The following is a 23,097-nucleotide window of genomic DNA, read 5'->3' on the forward strand; positions in this document are numbered from 1 at the left end:
CTTCATTGGCTTGGGGTACGCGGGTAGTTAAGAGCATCATCTCTGCGTTTTCAATCCTGACTCTACTATTTTCTGTGTAACCTTGGGCACGTTTACTTAACTGCTCTATGCCTCAGTTTCCTCATCTGTAAAACAAGGTTACTAACAATACCTACTTCATAAGACTGTTGTGAGGAGTAAGTGCTTAATTTATTTTTAAAAAAACTTTTTAAGTGCTTAATTTAATTGAATTGATTGGAGTGCCTGGAATGGTCCTCTCCGTGAATGTATATTGTTATTATATTTTTAAGATTTATTTATTTGAGAGAGAGAGAGCATGAGTGCATGAGTCAGGGAAGGGGCATATGGAGAGGGAGAATCCTCAAGCAGACTCCCTGCTGAGCACAGAGCCTGATGGAGAGGGGAGGTGGGGGGGCGCGGGGAGGGGGGTCCATCTCACGACCCTGAGATCGTTGCCTGAGCTGAAATTAAGAGTGGGATGCTCAATTGACTGAGCCACCTAGGGACTGCTATATTATTATTATTATTATTAATTTTATTTTTTAAAAAAGATTTCATTTATTCATGAGAGACACAGAGAGAGATGCAGAGACACAGGCAGAGAAAGAGGCAGAAGGAGATGTAGGATCCCTTCAAGGAGCCCAACGTGGAACTCAATCCCAGGACCCCAGGATCACACCCTGAGCCCAAGGCAGATGCTCAACCATTGAACCACCCAGGTGCTCCTATTATTTTTAACTGTCAGATTGAATGACCTGATACTCCCACCCCATTTGCCTGACATAAGAATGCTTTTCTTTCACCCTCAGGGCCTGACCTCCTGTGATAAGTCCAAGACCCCAGGGATGTTTCCTCTGTCCTCCTTGGAGTCAGTATGGTTCTCTAGCCTCAAGGAGAGAAAACAAGAGAATTTGCCCAAAGGGCCTCTGCATTCCATTCTAAATGGCTCTTGTGGGTGTCTGGTGTTGCCATTGAAACAAGTGGTCCAGGGGCCCTCTTCAATTTTCCCTCCCCTAGAATCATGCTCAACCATGGGAACTGAACCCCACAGAGCCCTGGACTCCTAGCTCTTTCATGTACACACACACACACACACACACACACACACACACGCACGTAACTCCTCACGATGCCTGAGTCTTTATTGCTGAGGGGAAATGAGATCCTTTCCTTTATCTCCCAAGCCCTTGGTCTATTTACATTTACTGCCCTAGAATAGCGTTCCATTCAGTCGATAACCTCACTCGTTCCAATGGTGGTAACAGCAACCATTCATAGAGAGCCCAAAGTGGGCAAGTCGTTCTCCTGTTGTTTCTTTACAAACACCCATCCTCATAATGAACCTATGAGGTAGGTACCATTCTTCCTACCTCTCAAGTAGTCTATGAAGTTCAAGTATATTGAACGGTTTGCTGGAGACCCACAGCTGGCAAGTCAAAAATCTTAGATTTTAATCCAGGTGTGTCTAACTCCAAAGCCCACACTCAGAACCACTACCCTTATGAAGGGATATAAGCAAGAAATTCATTATAAATGGTAAATAACGAAGTAAAATTGCATCACCACAGTGAGCACAGTTGTGCAAAAATATGTCTGCATGTTGAGAATATTTGCTGTGCAACAAAGACAGGATTACGTATGCTTCTTCTCCTCTTAAGTAATTTCCCTCAGTGACAGCTGCCATATGGTTTTTACAATTTTAAAAAAGTTGTCTTCCATCTGCCTTTAGCCTACTAAGTTCTTAGCGTTGGTTGCACATGAGAATCACCTTGTCTATTTGAAAAGATCCCCAGTGCCTGGGCTCCAACACAGATGAAGTAAATCAGGCTCTCTGGGGGTTGGGTCCAGGCTGCAGTATTTTAAGAGCCGATTTTAGCGTGCAAGTAGGATTGAAGACTAACTCGTGGAGAAGCTTCACCTCCCACTCTTCTTCCGGAGAATCTAGCTGCCTTGTGTTCTGCAACCCTATGCTACTTAACTCAAGCTTTCTGCTCTGTGCCCAGGAAGGGGCAAACAGTATATCTGTTTTTTTTTTTTCCAATCTTTTTTGCAAGGAGGCCCTTGAGAGGACTTTTTGGCTGATGGAAATATCAGCCAAATGCCACATCTCAATGGCTACATGACTGTATACATTTGTCAAAACTCATGAAATTGTATAATGAAAATTGGCCAGTTTTATTTCATGGAAGCCTGTACTTTATTAAGACATTTTTAAAAAAGACATGAATCTTGGGAAGGAAGAAATAAAATGTATTTATTCACAGATTGTATGTTTTGAATGTAAGGAAATCTAATATAAAGTATTAAATAAGTAAATTGGCAAGGGAGCTGAATCGATGGTCGATGTACAAAACACGTTTATACCTCTACATACTAGCAGCAAACAACTAGAAAAAATTTTTACAATACAATTTGTAATACAGGAAACACAAAAGAACTAGGAACGACTCCAATGAAAGATTTTGAAGACCAGTATACAGCCAACCATAAAACATTCCTGAGATAAATTAAAGAAAAATGAAATAAATTGAGGGATAAACCATGTTCATGAGTTGGAAGACATAGGATGGATAGGATATGAATTTCCCTTAAATGAATCTACAGACTTAATGCAAACTCAATAAAACTTCCAGGAAGCTTTCTTTTTTTTTTTTTTTTTAAAGTGGATATTGGCAAGTTTGTTTTAAAATTTATATGGAAGCAAAGGACGTAGAATAGCCAAGGCATTATCGAAGAAGATTAACATAGCTGAGGATTTCCACTACCAGGTATAAACTTATTATAAAGCTACAGAAATTAAGAGAGTGTGATACCTGGATAAACAAATAGGCCAATGAAATAAAATAGAGCCCAGTAACATTCTCATCCATATATGGTCATTTGATTTATGCCAAATGTTCAACAGTAAATCAATGAAGAAAGCATCAACTTTCAAAAAAAGGAAAAGAAAATGAAGAAACTGCACCCTTCACATAATGTACAAACATTCATGATGGACCATAAATATAAATGTGAAAGATGAAATAATAAATATTCTAAAAGGAAGCATTGCAGAATATCTTCGTGATCTTGGGAGGTATGCAAAGATTTTTAAAAATAGGATACAAAAAAGTATAAACCATAAGAGAAAAGCTTGATACATTGGATTTCATTAACATGAATGACTTCTATGCATCGTAAGTACTATTAACAGAGAAGGCAAACCACAGACTAGTCGAAAATATTAGCAATACACATATATCTGACGAACGACTCATACTCAGCATATATAAAGAGCTCTCACAAATCAATAAACAAAGGACATACAATCTAATTTTAAAAATAGCAATGATTGTTTCAGAAAAGAGGATATCCAAATGTCAGTTGCTTATGAATAGGTGCTCAGTATCATTATTTATTTGGCTAATGCAAGTTAAAACCTTATGATCCTCTGAGGGGATGTATGGGAACTCTGTAACTATAACTGCTCAAGAGAAAATCTGTTAGTTAAAAAAGTTATTGATAAGGGACAACAACAACAAACTCATAGAAAAAAGATCAGAGCTGTTATCAGAGGTGGACAGTGCAGGGAGCAGTAGTTGGAGGAAAGGAGTCAAAAGGTACAAACTTCTGGTAATAAATAAATATTAGGGATGTAGTGTACAACATGATCACTGTAGCCAACAGTGCTGTAGGATATATAGGAAAGACATTAAGAGAATAGATCCTAAGCATTCTCATCTCAAGGAGAAAATTTTTTTTGTCTTTTTTTTCTTCCTTTTTTCTTTTTTAAAATTGAATTTTAGGAGAAGATGTGTGTTAGCTGAACGTATTGTAGTAATCATTTCATACTGTAGGTACATCAAACATCATGCTATATGCCTTAAACCTATCCAGTGATGGATTATTTGGGTGGCTCAGTCAGTTAAGTGTCCAACTCTTGATTTTGGCTCAGGTCATGATCTCAGGGTTGTGAGATCGACCCCCGGCTCTGCACTGGGCCTGAAATCTGCTTAAGATTCGCTCTCTCCTTCTCCCCCTCCCACTGCCCCCCCCCATAAAAACAAACACAAAAAAACAACCAACCAACCAACCAACCAAAAAAAAAAAAAAAAACCAAAAACTTATACAGTGATGTATGTCAATTATTTCTCAGTAAAACTAGGGATAAGACCCCCACGTGATCCTCCATCCTTCCCCACCCCATCTCTTGATATGATTAAAAGTATTAATAAAGGTAATGTTAACGAGGATATAGAGCAACGGGAATTCTTGTGGCTACAACCACTTTGGAAAACTGGCAGTATTTACTAAAGTTAAACATAAGTAAATCTATGTCCAAACATGCCACTGTGTATACCAAAGACAAGCACATTCCTATGTTCATCAAAGGACACGTATATGAATATTCTTAGCAAACTGAAAAAACTCAAATATTCATTAATCGTAGCATAAAAAACAAATTGTGATATATTTCTACAATGGAAAACTATGTATCAATGAAAAAGGACAAACTGCTACACACAATAAAGAGGATGAATCTCAAAGAGATAAATTGATCAAAAAGAAGCCAGATGCAAGGAAGCATTGTAATTTCTGGTTCCATTTGTATGAGGTTCAAAAACAGTTGAAACAAATCTATGATGTTGAAGGGCAGAATGGTGACTATCTTTAGGGTGGGGAGCCTTCTGGAGGGCTGGATGTTTATTTTGATCTGAGTGGTGATTTCAACAGTCTATGTAAGTATAAAAATTGAACTATTCTATTAATATTGGTACACTTTCTATACATTATATTTTTTCCATCACTAAATAGAACTTGAAGTGGAATTTGAGTCTGTAGATGCACGTCCTTTGAATGCCATCTTTTAAAAATTGTGGTTAAATATATATTATATGAAAGTTACCATTTTAACTGTTTTTAGGTATTATATAGTTCAATGGCATGAAGTGTATTGCATTTTTGTGCAACCAGCACCACCTTCCCACTCTAGAACTTTTACTTCTTCCCAAACTGAAAGTTTGTACCCATGAAACACCAACTTCCATTCCTTCCTCTCCAACAGTGCCTGGCAACTACCCTTCTACTTTCTGTCTCTATGGATTTCACTACCCTACGTGGAATTATACAGTATTTGCCCCTTTTGTGACTGGCTTATTTCACTTAGCATATTGTATTCAAGTTTTATGCAAGTCATGCCCTGTGTTGGAATTTCTTTCTTTCTCTCTCTCTCTTTTTTTTTTTTTTAAAGACTGAATAGTATCTATTGTATGTATATACGCATTTTGTTTATCAAGGATGCCTGGATTTCTTTCCACTTTTTGACTATTGTAAATACTCCTGCTGTGAACGTGGGTGTACAAATATTTCTTCATGTCCCTGCTTCCAATTCTTTTAATACTTTTGGGTATATAGCCAGAAGTGGAATAGCTGGATCAGGTAGTAATTCTATTTTTAATTTTCTGAGGGACTGCCATACTGTTTCCCATAGCAGCTGCACCAGTTTACATCACAGTGGTGCACAAGGATTCAAATTTCTCCACAGCCTTGCCCACACTTGTTGTTCTCTTAGTTTTGTTTTGTTTTTGATAATATAGTCATCCTAACAAATATGGAGTGGTATCCCATTAGAGTTCTTGATTTTCATTTCCCTAATGATTAGCGAAGTTGAGCATCTGTTCATGTGCTTATTAATCATTTGTATATCTTCCTTGGAGAAATGTCTGTTCTAGTACTTTACCTGAATCTGGTTGTTTGTGTTTTTGTCATTCTTTTTATATTCTCGATATCAATGTTTTGTCAGATGTAATTTTCAAATATCTTTTCTCATTCTATCAGCTACCTTATCACTCTGTTGATTGTGTCCTTTGATGGAAAAAAGTTTTTTATTCGATGAAGTCCACTTTGTTGATTCTCTTGTTGCTTGTGACTTGAGTGTCTTCCCCAAGAAAATCAGGGCCAATTCCAATAGCGTTGAAGTCTCATTGTTCTTTTTTTTTTTTTTTTAATTTTATTTATTTATTTATGATAGTCACAGAGAGAGAGAGAGAGGCAGAGACACAGGCAGAGGGAGAAGCAGGCCCCATGCACCGGGAGCCCGACGTGGGATTCGATCCCGGGTCTCCAGGATCGTGCCCTGGGCCAAAGGCCCGCGCCAAACCGCTGCGCCACCCAGGGATCCCCCTCATCGTTCTTCTCTGCATGCTGTCTTGATCCAACCTCTCATAACAGTTTCCAATTGTCTGCTAATTATGCATAAATATCTAGCTTTTCAACCTCCACCCTGCCTCTGTCATTAGCATGAATAGTTAAAACTCAGCACTTTTGCTATCAATTCAAAGGGCAGACATAGCTGCTCTCTGATGGAAGACGAAGATAGGCTGGAGTAAGTAGGTCAGGAATCAGAATGATCTTGATCTTAACCTTGGTCACACTGAAAAGGGACCTGAGAATAGTAGAATGGACAGAGCTTTGGAGATCAAGGGAAACTTGCTCAAAATGTTGGATTACAGCCTGCCTCTGCTGCTGCCAGCTGGGTGGCCCTGAGCAAGTTCTGCAAATCTGAGTTTCAGTTTTTATTTTTTTTTCTTTAAAATGGGGAAAATCTTACCTACCTTGAGAATGACAGACAATCTATATAAATGTCTGGTTCTTGGAAGCTGGGAGCTCTAATTATTAATTACATGGTGTTAGACCTGATGGTCACTTAGTGCATCTCCTCTACTTGGCCTCTGGCCTGTGAGCAACTCCTGAGGCCAGCCTAACACATCTTCATCTCCGGATCCCAACACCTGATCCCAAGCCTGGCACATGCATGGTAAGTAAGGACCTCGGTAGACGTTTGCTCAGTGAGTGAGTTGGAGGGTGAGAAGACATTCCCTTGCAGCCTGCGTGAAAGTCACGTGGTTATCATGGCACACGTGTGAAGCTCGAGTCTCGGAGCTCCTGTGGAATGCACTGCAGCCTTGACAGCTGCACCCTACTGACTTCCTGCATTCTTGCTCTTTCTACATGATGGATGCCAAATGATGCCCATCTTTCCCTCTCTCTTCTTCACTGCTGTTATTATTATTATTTATTATTATTAATTAATTAATTTATTTATTTTTTACTTTCCAACTGTAAACAATCCGGCCCAGAAGATAGAATTTTGGAAGGGGGTGATCCCTGGGTGGCTTAGCAGTTTAGCACCTGCCTTAGGCCCAGAGCGTGATCCTGGAGTCCCGGGATCGAGTCCCACATGAGGCTCCCTGCACGGGGCCTGCTTCTCCCTCTGCCTGTGTCTCTGCCTCTCTGTCTCTCATAAATAAATAAATAAAATCTTAAAAAAAAAGAATTTTGGAAGGGGTTGTGGGTGCAGTGAAACCAGGTACCCAAATGTTCTGGCTTCAGTACTGGAAGTCTGGGGTCTGGGAAACCCCTCCCTCCTGGGGCTTTCTTTGGAACCATTGGTCACTCTAAAAAGACAAGGGGAAGCTGACTGGCAGATACACTAACTACAAGATCAAGACCTTTTGAATTTCCTCTAAAGTTCAGTTAGATGGATTCTGTATGGTCCCAATAGGTCACATTCAATTTAGTATTTGGTGAGCATGGAGTAGATCAGATTTTCCTTGTGGCTTCATTCAAATGTTTATTCTCTGTACACAGAAATCCCATTTGACTACCTTTAAAAAGTTACAGCATGAGACACAAAGATATGGAAAAACATTCCATGCTCATGGATTAGAAGAATAAATATTGTGGAAATGTCTATGCTACCCAGGGCAATTTACACATTCAGTGCAACTCCTATCAAAATACTGTGGACTTCTTCACAGAGTTGGAACAAATAATCCTAAGATTTGTTTGGAACCAGAAAAGACCCTAAATAGAGGAGTGTTGAAAAAGAAAACCAAAGCTGGGGGCATCACAATGCCTGACATCAAGCTGTATTACAAAGCTATAATCATCAAGACAGTATGGTACTGGCACAAAAACAGACACATAGATCAATGGAACAGAATAGAGAACCTAGAAATGAACCCTCAACTCTATGGTTAACTCATCTTCAACAAAACAGGAAAAAATATCCAATGAAAAAAAGGCAATCTCCTCAATAAATGGTGTTGGGAAAATTGGATAGCTACATGCAGAAGAATGAAACTAGATCATTCTCTTACACCAGACACAAACATAGACTCAGAATGGATGAAAGACCTAATGTGAGACAAGAGTTCATCAAAATCCTAGAGGAGAACACAGGCAACAACCTTTTTGAACTTGACCATAGTAACTTCTTGCGAGACACATCTACGAAGCCAAGAGAAACAAAAATGAACTATTGGGACTTCATCAAGATAAAAAGCTTCTGCACAGTAAAAGAAACAGTCAGCAAAATAAAAGACAACCTACAGAATGGGAGAAGATATTTGCAAATGACATATCAGATAAAGGGCTAGTATCCAAGATCTATAAAGAACTTATCAAAACTTAACACCCAAGAAACTAACAATCCAGTCATAAAATGGGCAGAAGACGTGAACAGACATTTCTCCAAAGACGCCATACACATGGCCAACAGACATGAAAAAATGCTCCGCACAACTTGCTATCAGGGAAATACAAATCAAAACCACAATGAGATGCCACCTCACACCAGTGAGAATGGCTAAAATTAACAAGACAGGAAACAACAAATGTTGGTGAGAATGTGGAGGAAGGGGAACCCTCTTGCACTGTTGATGGGAATGCAAAGTGGTGCAGCCACTCTGGAAAACAGTGTAGAGGTTCCTTAAGAAGTTCAAAATAGAGCTACCCTATGACCCAGCCAGTACTACTGGGTATTTGCCCCAAAGGTACAGATGTAGTGAAATGATGGGACACCTGCACCCCAATGTTCATAGCAGCAATGTCCACAGTAGCCAAACTGTGGAAGGAGCCACGATGTCCTTCGATGGATGAATGGATAAAGATGTGGTATATATACAATAGAATATTACTCAGCCACCGGAAAGGATGAATACCTATCATTTACTTCTACATGGATGGAACTAGAGGGTATAATGCTGAGTGAAATCAGTCAATCGGAGAAAGACAATTATCACATGGTTTCATTCATATGTGGAGTATAAGAAATAGTGAAAGGAACCATGAAGGAAAGGAGGGAAAAATTAAAGAGGAAGACAAACCATGAGAGACTCCTAACTCTGGGAAAAAAAAAAGGATTGCAGAAGGGGAGGTGGGTGGGGGGATGGAGTAACTGGGTGATGGGCATTAAGGAGGGCACTTGATGGGATATGTGCTGGGTGTTATATGTTGGCAAATTGAATTTAAATTAAAAAAATTACAGCATGCCGTATTTCTTGACATGGTACCATGGCTGAAATTGAGACTGAGAAAATAAGTGTATTAATTTTGGATCATACTTCCTTTTCTAAACCTATTTTCAGACTGCAATTTGCTTTCATCAAAACCAGCCTTTCTTCTGCGGTGAAGTATTTGCTCAAAGACAAGTCTTTAATGAGTAATCTTTAGAGAAAGAGGAAGCAGGTTAATTTTACGTTAAAATCTGTTGGATGCCAAAGGTGGTAGGATGTGCAAAAATAGGGGCTTTAGCTGTTTAAAAAAACACCCACAACTTTTCTTCCCAGTTACTGTTTCTGAGTTCACATTTCGTGGAAGATGGTTTTAATCACTTGACTGAAACATGATTAGGGAGGTAGTGTGCATCCTGGTATATCTGCTATGCTCTCTCCCTGGGCCAGCAGACTGCACATTCTGTTTCCATGGGTTCAGCCCCTCAGCCATCCACTCAAAATGTCTAGGTTGTTTGTTTGTTTGTTTTTAAAGATTTTTTAAATTTATTTTGGAGAGAGAGAGAGAGAGAGAGAGAGAGAGAGAGAGAGAGAGGAAGCACGGGAGTGGGAGGAGAGGTGAAGGGAGAGACAGAGAATCTCAGGCAGACTCCATGCAGAGTGAGGAGCCCTACTCGGGGCTCATTCTCATGACCGCAAGATCATGACCTGAGTGGAAACCAGGAGTCAGATGCTCACCCGACTGAGCCACCCGGCATCCCCCAAATGTCCAGTTTAAAAGGTCATCCACCTGCTTAAAATTCCTCACTGACTATCCCACTTCTCACAGGATGAAGTTCAAAGATATCCCCAGTTTGCAGGAGCCTATCCTCAATGGATTCTATAAGCTTGCTTCCTGGCTCCCTCCCGGGTTCTTCAGAGCCCTCCTCTTAGTTACAGAATATAAAACTAACCATTTTAAAGTGAAGAGTTCAGTAGCATTAGTGCATTTGCAATGTTGTGCAGTCCATTGCTACCCTTTAGTTTTAGAGCATTTGCATTCCATGAAGCAGTCACTCCCTGTTGCCCTGCTCCCCAGTTCCTGGCCATCCCCAATCTGCTTTCGGTCTCTGTGGATTTATCTATTTTGAATTTTTTAAAAAAGATTTTGTTTATTCATGAGAGACAGAGAGAGAGAGAGAGAGAGAGAGAGAGGCAGAGACACAGGCAGAGGGAGAAGCAGGCTCCATGCAGGGAGCCTGATGTGGGACTCGATCCTGGGACTCCAGGATCACAACCTGGGCCAAAGGCAAGCGCTAAACCACTGAGCCACCCAGGCTGCCCTATTTTGAATGTTTTACATAAATGGAATCATACAATGAGTGAACTTTGTGTCTAGCTTCTTCTAAGTAATGCAGAATTTTTGAGGCTCAGCTGTGGTGGTGGCAGTGTTAGAAATTCATGCCATTTTTTAAAACAAGATTTATTTACTCACAAAAGAGACAGAGAGAGAGAGGCAGAGACACAGGCAGAGGGAGAAGCAGGCTCTCTGCAGGAAGCCCGATGCAGGACTCGATCCCAGGACCCCGGGATCATGCCCTGAGCCAAAGGCAGATGCTCAACCACTGAGCCACCCAGGTGCCCTTGAAATCATTTCTTTTTAATGGCTGAATAGTATTCCATGGAATGAATATACCACATTTTGTTTCCCCATTCACCTATTGATGGTGGACATTTGGATTGCTTCCATCTTTGGCTATTGTAAATAGTGCAGCATATACATGTGTTTGTCTAAGTACCTGTTTTCAATTCTTTTGGGTATAGGCCTAAAAGTGGAATTGCTGGGTCACATGATAATTCGATATTTAATGTTTTGAGGAACTGCCAGACTGTCTTCCTCTCCTTTCTCTTGTGTTTCAATAGCACCATATATTCAGGTGAATTTCTGTCATAGTACAATTAGAAGATGCCTTTAATCATAACAGGCTAGGGATCCCTGGGTGGCACAGCGGTTTGGTGCCTGCCTTTGGCCCAGGGCGCGATCCTGGAGACCTGGGATCGAATCCCACATCGGGCTCCCGGTGCATGGAGCCTGCTTCTCCCTCTGCCTGTGTCTCTGCCTCTCTCTCTCTCTCTGTGACTATCATAAATAAATAAATTAAAAAAAATTAAAAAAAAATCATAACAGGCTATATACGTATCTGAGAGCAGGGATTGTGTCTTCTTCATCTGTGAATCTCAGGGGGGCCTAGGACTTCATGGAGAAGGTGCTCAGTAAAATGTTTGTGGGATCCCGGGGTGGCTCAGTGGTTTAGCGCCTGCCTTTGGGCCAGGGCTTGATCCTGGAGTCCCGGGATCGAGTCCTGCGTCGGGCTCCCTGCATGGAGCCTGCTTCTCCCTCTGCCTGTGTCTCTGCCCGCACAACCCCCCACCCCCGTGTCTCTCATGAATAAATAAATAAAATCTTAAATAAAATAAAATATTTGTGGAACTGGATTGACTCTAGGAGGACTAAATACAGTTTTATCCTTGAGGAAAATGTGGTGTATGCGGTAAAGCTTTGAATATGAGTAACGAGCTAAGTGGAGATGGAGAGTGGGTGAGGTGAAGAAGAGCCTGCCGACTCCTTTGGACAAGGGGAAGGGAACACCAGTGTAGTAGAACCAGTTAGAACCAGTCATCCATATGCCTGGCGTCTATTGCTGATTTGCCTTTAGCTAACTCATTATAATTCTCTGGCAAGTTAGAGTCCTCTCTCGGTCGAATGAAAAGGTTGCATATTTTAGTGATACTCAATTTTTTGGTTTCCTTTAAAGCAATGGGCACTGTTTTTCCTGTGAACTCAATGGGGTTGGGGTACCCCTTTGAGGAGACAGAGTTGAGAGGGAGGCCAGAATGCAGGGCACCCTCTATTCCTGCAGCCCCAAGGACCTTGGCAAGACCCCAAGATCCCAAGGTGCCAGCACATTCTGAGCTCCCCTCAGTAGCTGTGAGAGACCTCTGTTCCACAAAGATTAGGAAAGCATTTGTGCACCCGGTACATATTATTCTGTAAAAAAGTTTTCTCCCCCCCCCCCCCGCCCCCAAGCAATAAAGGGGAACTTAAGGATGGAGGCAGCAACGTGAGCAAAGAACAAAAGGTCTTTCTTTATGAAAAGTTCTAGTGAGTAGCGCGCTTGATTAAAAAGAGGGTATCCCACCTCCTTCTCACCTCCTCATCCTGAAAAAAGGAAGAAGCAGAGCTACTGGCGGTTGACTTCGTGACAGAGTTGTCACACAGTTTACATTCCTAACCGAACGGATTCCTGCACCATGAGAGCATTTCCTCTGAAAAATGTCCTGTTCTGAACCAAAGCCGAGCACGTCAAGGGCAGGCTTCGTCTTGTCCTAACCCTCCGAGTTTCCTTTTCTTTCTGTCTCTCTCGCTTTCCTGGGGGGAAAATATCTTAAAAGCAAGTGGGACATTTACACTGCACCCTCGCGTTGCCTTTTCTCTGCTTTTGAGTGAGCCCCTAAAGTCAGGGGTTAGCTGGGTCCCCCCCCCCCCCCCCCCCCCCCGCCCCCGACCGTTTCCTGCCACGCCTGTGGCGCTGGCAGGCCGCAACCTGTCCCCTGGGCAATGGTCACTGCTGACACTCGCCTTGCTTTGGCCTCGTCCGGTTCTTTATTGCTGTGAAGCTCATTTGCAGGCCACACTGCTGAAAAGACACCGCCTGAACTTCCACATCTCTTCTCCTCTTTCAGGTTGAGGCACAGAAGTTACTCAGGCACTGAGATCGAAGATGGTTTACACAGATGTCTGACTTAGCCCAGCACACACGAGGTTCTTAACGTTAACATTCCTACCGGCTGTCATGGAAACATGGTTTGAGCAGTGCGACCACAAACGTTATTCCCATTATTCCCATTCTAGCATTAACTCTTTCTTTCTTTCTTTCTTTCTTTCTTTCTTCTTCCTTCCTTCCTTCCTTCCTTCCTTCCTTCTTTCTTTCTTTCTTTCTTTCTTTCTTTCTTTCTTTCTTTCTTTCTTTCTTTCTTTCTTTCTTTCTTTTCTTTCTTTCTTTCTTTCTTTCTTTCTTTCTTTCTTTCTTTCTTTCTTCTTTCTCCTTTTCTCTTGTGAGGCTTCCCTTGAAATCCTAGAACTTCTCTGGAAACAGACCTTCTAAACCATGACCCCCCTTTGGGTGGCAAAGCCCTATTATAAAAATAGAAAGGATATTCAGTTTTATTAGGCCTCTGGTTTTCCTTGCTTGACATTTGCTTCCATTCCAGAATGGGCGTGAATGCAAACACCGCAATATTTCCACCATTTCTTTAAATGCTTTGTTTCCAGGAAACTTACGGTTTTCCGGAGAAGGATGCCCGCAGGACGATAATCCCTCTTGCTCGACCATGGTGCCCCGGGACGAAGGGAGCGTGGAATGCCCTAACGCTGCGAGTGGCGCTTCGAGAATGACTTAGAAAGGCCGCAGTCTGTCTGGTAAACCCCAGAACCTGTCTCAGGACTCTTGCCTCGATCGGCTCCCAAAGCATAATGCAACGTGATTATTTTCCTCTGGGGAAACCTGTGAAACAGGTCTTTGAGCTCCATTTAATGTGTCAGAGTTTTAATTGATTCTTTACCTCCGCGATCCACCCCATAATAGCAGCGCTGAGCACAGGACGTGTTTTACGGGAATAGTCACCCAGAGCTTAATTTGTTGTTGCATAGCAGACGGACGATTTCACAATGAAAATAAATCTGTTTCGTGCCCCGAGAATTTCTTCCCGGTGAAGTATGCTCTGTGATGTGGAGAGTGCAGTCCTCGGAAGCCTCCCAGTAGCACTACTGTGGTCGCAGGGAAAACTTGGTCACTGCTCCCTGTGGGCTCTTAAGACCTTTTGGTGGAGGAGAGGGGTACCCCACAACTCTCATCCTTGAGCTCATTTACTCTTGCTTCTTGAATCCCAAGACCGAGGGGATCCACATGTCCTAATTGACAGTGTACATGTACAGCAACTTCCTATACCTTATCTCCATCTGTTCTCCTGATAAGAGGAAGGCGGGGCAGATTTCATTATGCCCATTTTACAGATCAGAGAACCGAGTCCTAACGAACCTTGCGACCTGCTCAAGGAACAACAGATAAGCACCGAGCGAGGGCTAGAGAGCAGATACTCTTTTGAGTAATTACTATTTTTCCCTGGAGAACAGCCAGGCCTGCTCTACCAAGGAACTGGCTGCATGCAACACATTTTCCTTCCCCCAACACAATTGGTTCATTCATTCAATCAACAAACATTTGTAGGGAGTGTGACTCTGGGGACTTAGAATTCAGATCTGCCCACAAAGGTGGCTTTCTTCTACAGCTTCAATTGCTTTCTCTCCCGGGCCCTAATTCCTTCTGGTAGTAGAAATTTGTCAATTCTAGGTTTTCTCAGCTGGCTCAGCACTTCCCCAACCCTCCCTTTTTTTCCATGGTTATATATAAGTTCAAGCCACTGAAAGGAGTGTGTGTGTGTGTGTGTGTGTGTGTGTGAGAGAGAGAGAGAGAGAGAGAGAGAGAGAGAGAGAGAGAGATGGAGGATGTGTATGGCCTTCAGAGGTCAGAGGTCTTCCCATCCTGGCTGCTATTAAAATGTGTGGCCCGTCTGGTCTTCAGACATTTGGAAAATGCTGGCATTCATTTTTTTTTTTTTTTTGGCATTCATTGTTATGTGGTGTTTTTGTTTGTCGGTTTGTTTAAACGTGATCTTGAGGCATCTGTAGAACTGCTAGCTCTCTTTCTTTCCGCTAGCTTCTGTGTCTTCCTTGTAAGGGAGATGTTTGGTGGCTCTCCTGGGCCACGCAGAGGATCTGGGGAATGCCGGAGGGCTATCTCAGGCCCTCTTGGTCTAGCCTTGTCATATGTCATTTTTGTTCTAAAGTTGCTCCCTCCTCTCCTGTGCATGGAGGTGGGCAGAGGAGACTGTTTCCCCATCTCTCCTCAGGTGTCACCTGGTGTGAGGCACAGGTCCCTTCTCCTCCAGGATGTACCAAACCAACCTGGGCTGTACCTGATATCTCTAAGCACAAGCATGCCCCTCACCCCCAGCCGTAGCCCAGGGGAAGGAGGGCAGTGCAATGTGGTGGCTGACAGGAAGCAGATGTAGGGTGCAACTGGTGCTTCTCGGAGACCTAAGCAAAGGCTACAATTCTACAATTTCCTCGTTATTCTAGCTATTTGGTGCTCACAATTTTGGGCAACTGATCTGAACTAAGATCCGAGTAGAGAACCAAAGGAAACTTAATGATAAAACAATTGCGGTTTTGTATCTTTGATCTCACTGGCCTTCTCCACCTCAGCTAGAGTGAGTAGGGTTATGTCCATGTGGCCCCTATGAAGCCAGTAGGGTTATGTCCATGTGGCCCCTACTCAGTAGTCTCTTGTAGGCACCACTGCATGTCAAGAAACACCAATCTGGCATCCTGATATAATCCAAATTTTTACCTCTGCCTCTCAAAGAAGCTCTGAGAGTAAGTTCTTTATAGAGAGCAAAGTCCCCCCTATTCCCATATGTTCTTTTCTCATTTTTTCTCCCCTTTCCCTTCCTATTTATCCTATCTGTCTACCTACCATCCATCTATCTATTCATCCATCCATCCATCCATCCATCCATCCATCCATCCATCCATCCATCATCTATCATTGACTCATTGTTCTCACACCCAGCTTGGCTATTTCCCCAGTCCAAAATCCCACCCCCTAAATCTCTCTAACTGAACTGGCATAGCACCCCCCCTTTTTTTTCTCCCCCCCCCTTTTTTAAACAGTTTCAAGCATTTCCTGTTTCATTTTCCTCTCTTTCTCTTTCTCCTTTTCTTCTTCCTATCCTTCCTCTAGAGATAGATGATAGTGGGCATCATTCATCTTGTCTGCACGATGCAGGTGTCGATCTCACCACCCTGAGATCATGACTTGAGCCGAAACCAAGAGTCAGACTCTTAACCAATGGAACCACCCAGGCACCCCACCAGAAGTTCTCCTGAAACTTATTAAGTTTCATCTTTTAAAAATCTTTGATCCTTCTGGACTTGATTTTAATGTAAGGAGTAATGGAGTTTGCTATATTGTTTGTTGTTTTTGTTATAGGACATCATTGGTAGGAAAATAAATCAGGAACCAGAGTGGGAAGACCATGGGATTTGCAGTCAGATTAGTCTGGTTGCAGGTGACTCCACCCTTAGGATTGTGTGACTTTGGCCATAACCTCCCTAATTCCAGCTTCTTCATTGGAGTAGTGGGGATAATTGTAGCATCTGCCTCATGGAGCTGCTGTGCATATTAAGTGAGATAATGCTAGTAAAGCACTTTGCACAGTGTCAGGCACCTAGTAGGGACTTGGTCCAGTTACAGGGGGTATGATGATGGTGATAATTGCTGTTATGTAAGTAATGAGGCGGAGTCATCACACTTGTGCATCAGGTTCACTGAGGGCTCCGGGAGATGTTGCTCAGCCACTGTACATGCTTCAAACCACATAGAAAGCTGCTTTCTACCCCAGAATATGTGTGAGGTTTTGTTTTTTCTTTTTTTCAAATATTTTATTTATTTATTCATGAGAGACACAGAGAGAGAGGCAGAGACATAGGCAGAGGGAGAAACAGGCTCCCTGCAGGGAGCCTGATGTGGGACTCAATCCCAGGACTCCAAGATCACACCCTGGGCTGAAGGTGGCGCTAAACCGCTGAGCCACCCAGGGATCCCAGGAATCCTACATTTTCTAAGATAGAGTTTTTCAAAGTCAGAACAGAATTGTCTGGTACCCTTGCTAGGATGCAGGGCCCCATCCCTGCTGTAAGAAATTAGAACTGTGGGCAGGGCCTGGGAACCTGCATTTGGCAGGCTCCCCAGGTAATTCTGTGCACCAACATTTGTGGAACACTTCTCTAGAAAGAAAAGGAAGAGGGTGGGTATGGGGATGGGAGAGGGGAAAGGGGAGAGGAAAAGAGAGCAGGAGACAAAATAGGAGAAGAGAGGAGACGAGCTACTATCGTGAATTAAGAGTATCAACATCTCCCCTTTGTAAATCTTTCTTACCTCTGCCCCCTGTTACCCGCCATGATAAAATATAATCTGGATTCCACTTCTTACAGATCACTCAGAAAGCCCAATTAGTCAACCAAAAGCTTTTTTTAAAAAAAATATTTTATTTATGAGAGACAGAGAGAGAGAGAGGGAGGCAGAGACAGAGGCAGAGGGAGAAGCAGGCTCCATGCAGGGAGTTCGACGTGGGACTCGATCCTGGGAACCCAGGATCACACCCTGGGCCAAAGGCAGATGCTCAACCACTGAGCCACCCAGGCGTCCCCCCCCCCTTTTTTTTTTTTTAATATTTTATTTACCAAAAGCTTTTGAGTCTGGTTGTGGACCAGAACCCTGAAGAGAGACAGAGAAAAGAGACACATTATCCAGTAGAGAAAGACACACACTCATGTCCTGAAATTCAGCACGAAGGTGCTGTAGTAGAGACACGCATCAGGGCATATGTGGAAGGCTGATATAGGGCCATTAGAAATGACTTCGGGAGGAGAGGTGTCTGGACTGAGTCTCGTAGAGAGTAACCATTCGTTACAAAGAGGGGGAAGGAATTAGCAGGGAGAGGAGAGAGTGGAGCCAAAGACTCACACCGACAAACAGCAGGGTGTGTCCACATGTGCTGGCTCAGTGTTGCTGGAGGAGGCAGTGTGAGGTGTTAGAACAGTGGTTAGGGGACGTCTGGGTAGCTCAGCGGTTGAGCGTCTGCCTTCAGCTCACGACATGATCCTGGGGTCCTGGGATCGAGTCCCACATGGGGCTCCCTACAGGAAGTCTGCTTCTCCCTCTGCCTATGTCTCTGCCTCTCTCTGTGTGTCTCTCATGAATAAATATATAAAATCTTAAAAAAAAAAAAAAAGAACAGTAGTCAGAAGCCAGTATTCTCATAGCAGTAGCCACATTGTGAAAGATCCTGCAGGTTATGTCAAGGAACCACCCAAAAGTGGAAACAAGGGGTGAATTAGTAAGATTCTCATTTGCATTTTGTAATGTTATTTTTTTTCAAGATGGAAATAGTTTGATTTTTCTGATTTATAAACATGATCCATGCCAGTTGTGAAAACAGAGATAGTTCAGGAAGATACAAGGAAGAAGGTCACCTGGAATTCCAACACCAAGAGAAATTGCAATTAACATATGTGCTTATCCTTCCAGACTTCCCCCTAGGTGCGCGTACATCCACCCACACACATACACACGATGTGTTTTTAAATGAGGTTGTTTCATACTCATTGTGAAATTCTGCCTTTTAAACCTCTTAATCTTGACAATAGTGAGTGGACACCTTTCTCTGTCTAGAAATACAGATTTATACCTTAATCACAATTTCTAATAGCTCTGTTGCACAGAGCTTCTGACCTCCCTCTCACTCCCCCTCCATGCACGGTCCACTTCCCATTTTGGCCTCGCTCTGAGTAGCAGCTCTTGGGCTCAGCACTCAAGTCCATCAGGCAGCTGGAGATGCTCCTTTGTGGGACCTTGATTCCGGTGGGGCTTCTGTGATGGTTAATTTTGAGTGTCACATGATTTTGCTTGGGCCATGGGGTGTCAGGATATTTGATTAAACATTATTCTTGGGCAGCCCAGGTGGGCTCAGCGGTTTAGCGCCGCCTTCAGCCCAGGGTGTGATCCTGGAGACCTGGGATCGAGTCCCTCGGACTCCCTGCATGGAGCCTGCTTCTCCCTCTGCCTGTGTCTCTGCCTCTCTCTCTTTCTCTGTCTCTCATGAATAAATTAAAAAAAATAAAAATACACATTATTCTCATTGTGTCTGTGGGGGTGTTTTAGGATGAGATCAACATTTGAATCAGTAGACTGAGGAGAGCAGAATGCCTTCCCCAGAGTGGTGGGCCTCTCCCGATCCACTGAAGGCCTGAATAGAACAAAAAGGTGGAGTAAGGGAGATTTTGCTCTCTCTGCCTGACTCTCTTGGAGCTGGGACATCAATTTTCTCTTGCTTTTGGGCTCAAGCTTGAACCAGAATTTACACCATTGGTTCTCCTGTTTCTTAGGCCTTCAGACTTGGACTGCAATTATGCCATTGGCTCTCCTGGGTCTCTAGCTTATCAACCGCAGATCTTGGGACTTCTCAGCCTCTATAATAAATCTTTTAAAATAAATTCCTAAATATGGGAATACATATTTAAATATGGATATGTTCTGTTTCTCTGGAGACCCCTGCCTAATGCAACTTCCTGCTTTGTTCTTCTGTGTCTTCCTGGCCCATCACCTCCTCTGTACCCAAATCCCTTGCTTTGTCCCCTCAGCCGGAGCACCCTGGATCTCGGTAATTTTCTTCCTATCCTAACACTCACTGGCTTTTCTGTGGCTCCCTGTGGCCTTCAGGATGAAGTCCCAGTTTTCCTAGGCTGGACCCGGGAGCTTTCTTGTCAACTTCTCCGGTCTCACCCCACATGGTCCCCATCATCCATCACCCCCAGCCACTCCTCCTCAGAATCCCCTTGTTTCCTGTTTCTTGTTTCCCTACTGTTGCTCCTGCTGCTCCTGCTGCCTGGAATGCCCTCACCTGCCAAATGTATCTGGTTCACCTGGCTAACTCCAGTTCATCCTTTAGAACTCCACTCAGTCATCACGTCCTCCAGAATTGTCCCCGACACAACTTAGCCTGGATCAGCTGCTCCTCCTGGTAGTCCAAGAATACTTTGTGTTTCTCTCTGTTGTTTCTTTTACCGGGTTGTATTAGCATTATCACGTGCATCTGTCTTCTTCATGAGATTGTTAGCTCCTTCACTCTTTAATTTTGTATTCCTAGACCACGAAATGTAATTGGTGCTAAGTACATGTTTGTTGAATGAACAAACCCACATCTTTGTAGAGGGGGCTCCTCAAGAGCCATCATACTCTTCTCATACCACCTACCCTGGTGGCTTGGATCTCTATGCTGTGGATCTCTGCTGATCACTGGTTTCTGCTGCCTAGATGTGCACCTGTCTGGGACAGGCCTTGAATTAGTGTGGACCTTGGCTTGTGATGCTTGCTTCCGCCTCTGCCTGCCTTCTCTAACTGATCTTCTGGTTTGGACTCCTATGTCTTGCCCTTGACAATTAGCCAGTGATGGTCTGTCATCTGGGTCTATTTGAACTTCAAGGCCCAGCTCTGCCATCCAATAGGCCATCTTGTAACCTCAAAAAGCAAAACAAACAAATAAACAAAAAACCTCGGGATCCCTGGGTGGCGCAGCGGTTTAGCGCCTGCCTTTGGCCCAGGGCGCGATCCTGGAGACCCAGGATCGAATCCCACGTCGGGCTCCCAGTGCATGGAGCCTGCTTCTCCCTCTGCCTATGTCTCTGCCTCTCTCTCTCTCTCTCTCTGAGTGTGACTATCATAAATAAATAAAAATTAAAAAAAAAAACCTCAACAACCCTGCCATCTCCAAATTCCCTGTTTCACTTCACAGACATTAAACATTATTATCGATTTTATTCGATTATGACACCTTGATCAAAAAATGCCCTTCAGAGCAAAACAAGAACAAATGTGCACATTTGTGTGGTCCTGTGAGGTTTACAAGGAGCCTTCACATAATTTGTTTCATTCATTCATTCATAACAACTCTGGGTAGTGGGTTATTATCCCCACCTTACAGATGAGGAGACTGAGGCTCAATATAGTTCTATGAGCTACTTGAGGCCTCATAACTGGGGAGTGACAGAGCATGAACCTTGGTTGAGATCCCTGGATTCTAAAGCTTTCAACTCTTCGGAGTTTACCATGGCATTAAAACATTAGATATATCTGATTGTAAGCTTAAAAATATGCCCTCTCCAAATCTATCCTGGGTATTACTACTAACATAATTTTTTAAAGACTTAAATTTAGATCAGATTTCTTCCCAGATTAAATTATCTAGTGGACCCTGGTCCCTCACCTAGTTATGTGGTGTTCTGATGCATCTCTGATCTCAGTCCCCACATTCGAGCAATCAATCTCTGTGGCGCGGCGTACCTTGCTCTAAAGGCGAGTGGTGGTCCAGCCTTGGTGCTCTTTGGCTTCACCTCCTACCTCCACTGCATCTGCCCTTTGCCTGGGCAATATGTCCTTCCTGTCTAGCTTAGGTATTACCTCTACTCTGGACCCATTTTTAACACACCCCATCCTCACTGTCCCTACTACCTGCTTCATAGTGTCATGGAGTGAGTCACACACCTTTGTCCTGGCACCTCTAACTGTATGTGGTATTGTTTTGATTATCTGTCTGCCTCCCTCTGAAGACCTCTATATTCCTCAGGTTTAAAACAAGACCTTGGTTCTCCTGTCTTTATAGACACAGCCCTTAGCACAAGCCCAGCATGGATTAAGAGCGGGAAGTGGGAAGCAAAGGCAAGAAAATTAGGACATGTCCTGCTGTGGTCTGTGCTACGATCCTGGTGGGGATTTTGGGAAGGAAGGGTTCAGTCCATCAGTCATGCTGCTGTGGCCTGAGGCATCTTCCTCAAAAGGAACCAGATCACAGCCACGATATGCTGGTGGTTTCCTGTCCGCTGAACTCCAGAGCACGGAATGCAAGGCATTCTGCACCTGTCCCAGTTCCACTTCCCTGGACACTGCAACCTGCCCCACTCCTGTGCTTCGGCCACACCCAGCGCCTTCGTGTTTCTAAACACGCCCAGGCAGGTTCAGTTCCCCTTACTGAATGCATTGCAGTGCCTGGCAGCTGGAAGGCACTTTCCTCCCTTCCTTGCCAGAACATTCCCAAACATTGAGCTTTCAAGTCAAAGCTCATTAGGACCTCCTTCATGGGTTCATGATCCATCATTCTCTCCTTTGTGATTGCTCAAAGACTTGCTCGGATTTCTTCTACTTTGTCTTCTTTCTCTTTGCATGTTTTCCTCATTGCCAACGGTCCTATTTAAACCAGCAACCTTCAGGGGCACCTGGGTGGCTCAGTGGTGGAGCATCTGCCTTTGGCTCAGGTCCTGATCCTGGAATCCTGGGATCCTGGGATCGAGTCCCACATCCGGCTCCCTGTAGGGAGCCTACTTCTTCCTCTGCCTGTGACTCTGCCTCTCTCTGTCTCTCATGAGTAAATAAATAAATAAATAAATCTTAAAAAAAAAAAAAAAACAGGAAACTTCATTTCTCTTTAGCCCCTTATCTTGCTTTATTTTCCTTCATGGCTCCTAACACCACCTGACATTCTCTGATATATTCATATTTTCCATATTATTGCATGACTCCTCCCACTAGAAAGCAATGCTTCCAAATTCCTGATAGATATTTATCTTAGGGATTTAAGAACAAAAAATGGCAGTTTCATGGAATTTGGGGGGGATCCTGCAAAAAATGTTATTCTCTTTAAAAATCTAAAACATAATTTTTCATAACTTTACTTGTTTTAAAATGACGAGTGACCATTAATAGTAAACAAGGAATCATTTTTCTGGGGTTGAGTTATACCCAAAGCTTTAGAGATTTTCTGATTTAAAAACCTGACATAAAAAAAAGACCCCTGACATAATAAAAAAATACAAGGTTTGTTAATTGTGACTCAATGGCTGTGATAAGATTATGTATTTCAAAAATATGCGGAAATGATTTTTATCTGATATTTTTAAATAAAATATTAAAGAAGAACATTAACACAAATAAATTACTTTGTAAAATTCATCCTATGACTAATATTCCAGATGTCAAAAATTTTTTCATGTTTCATTGATTCAATTAAGAGTGAATCCAAAAGTATCTTCAGGTTGGGTACATATTCTTTCAGACAAGCTCATTTTCTTAATAATGAAAAATATTTGTCTGTCATACTTTTTTCAACT

At 43.0% G+C, this 23,097-nt stretch overlaps 1 protein-coding gene across 2 annotated transcripts in view; it reads right to left on the reverse strand.

Annotated features, from left to right (window-relative positions):
* Positions 1-13,749, reverse strand: part of PTPN3 (protein tyrosine phosphatase non-receptor type 3) — a 141,501-nt gene extending 127,752 nt beyond the window's left edge. Inside the window, exon 1 of one of the 2 annotated variants that reach the window (XM_035696681.2) lies at positions 13,597-13,748. In XM_035696681.2, the coding sequence (XP_035552574.1) occupies positions 13,597-13,648 (52 nt within the window). In that variant the 5' untranslated portion in view covers positions 13,649-13,748. Of the gene's footprint in view, positions 1-13,596 lie in introns of both variants that reach the window. The other variant, XM_049116363.1, reaches the window with a different exon arrangement.
* Positions 13,750-23,097: the final 9,348 nt, after the last annotated feature.

The sequence above is a fragment of the Canis lupus genome, chromosome 11 (genome assembly GCF_003254725.2).
Source record: "Canis lupus dingo isolate Sandy chromosome 11, ASM325472v2, whole genome shotgun sequence".
In the NCBI taxonomy this organism is placed as follows: domain Eukaryota; kingdom Metazoa; phylum Chordata; class Mammalia; order Carnivora; family Canidae; genus Canis; species Canis lupus.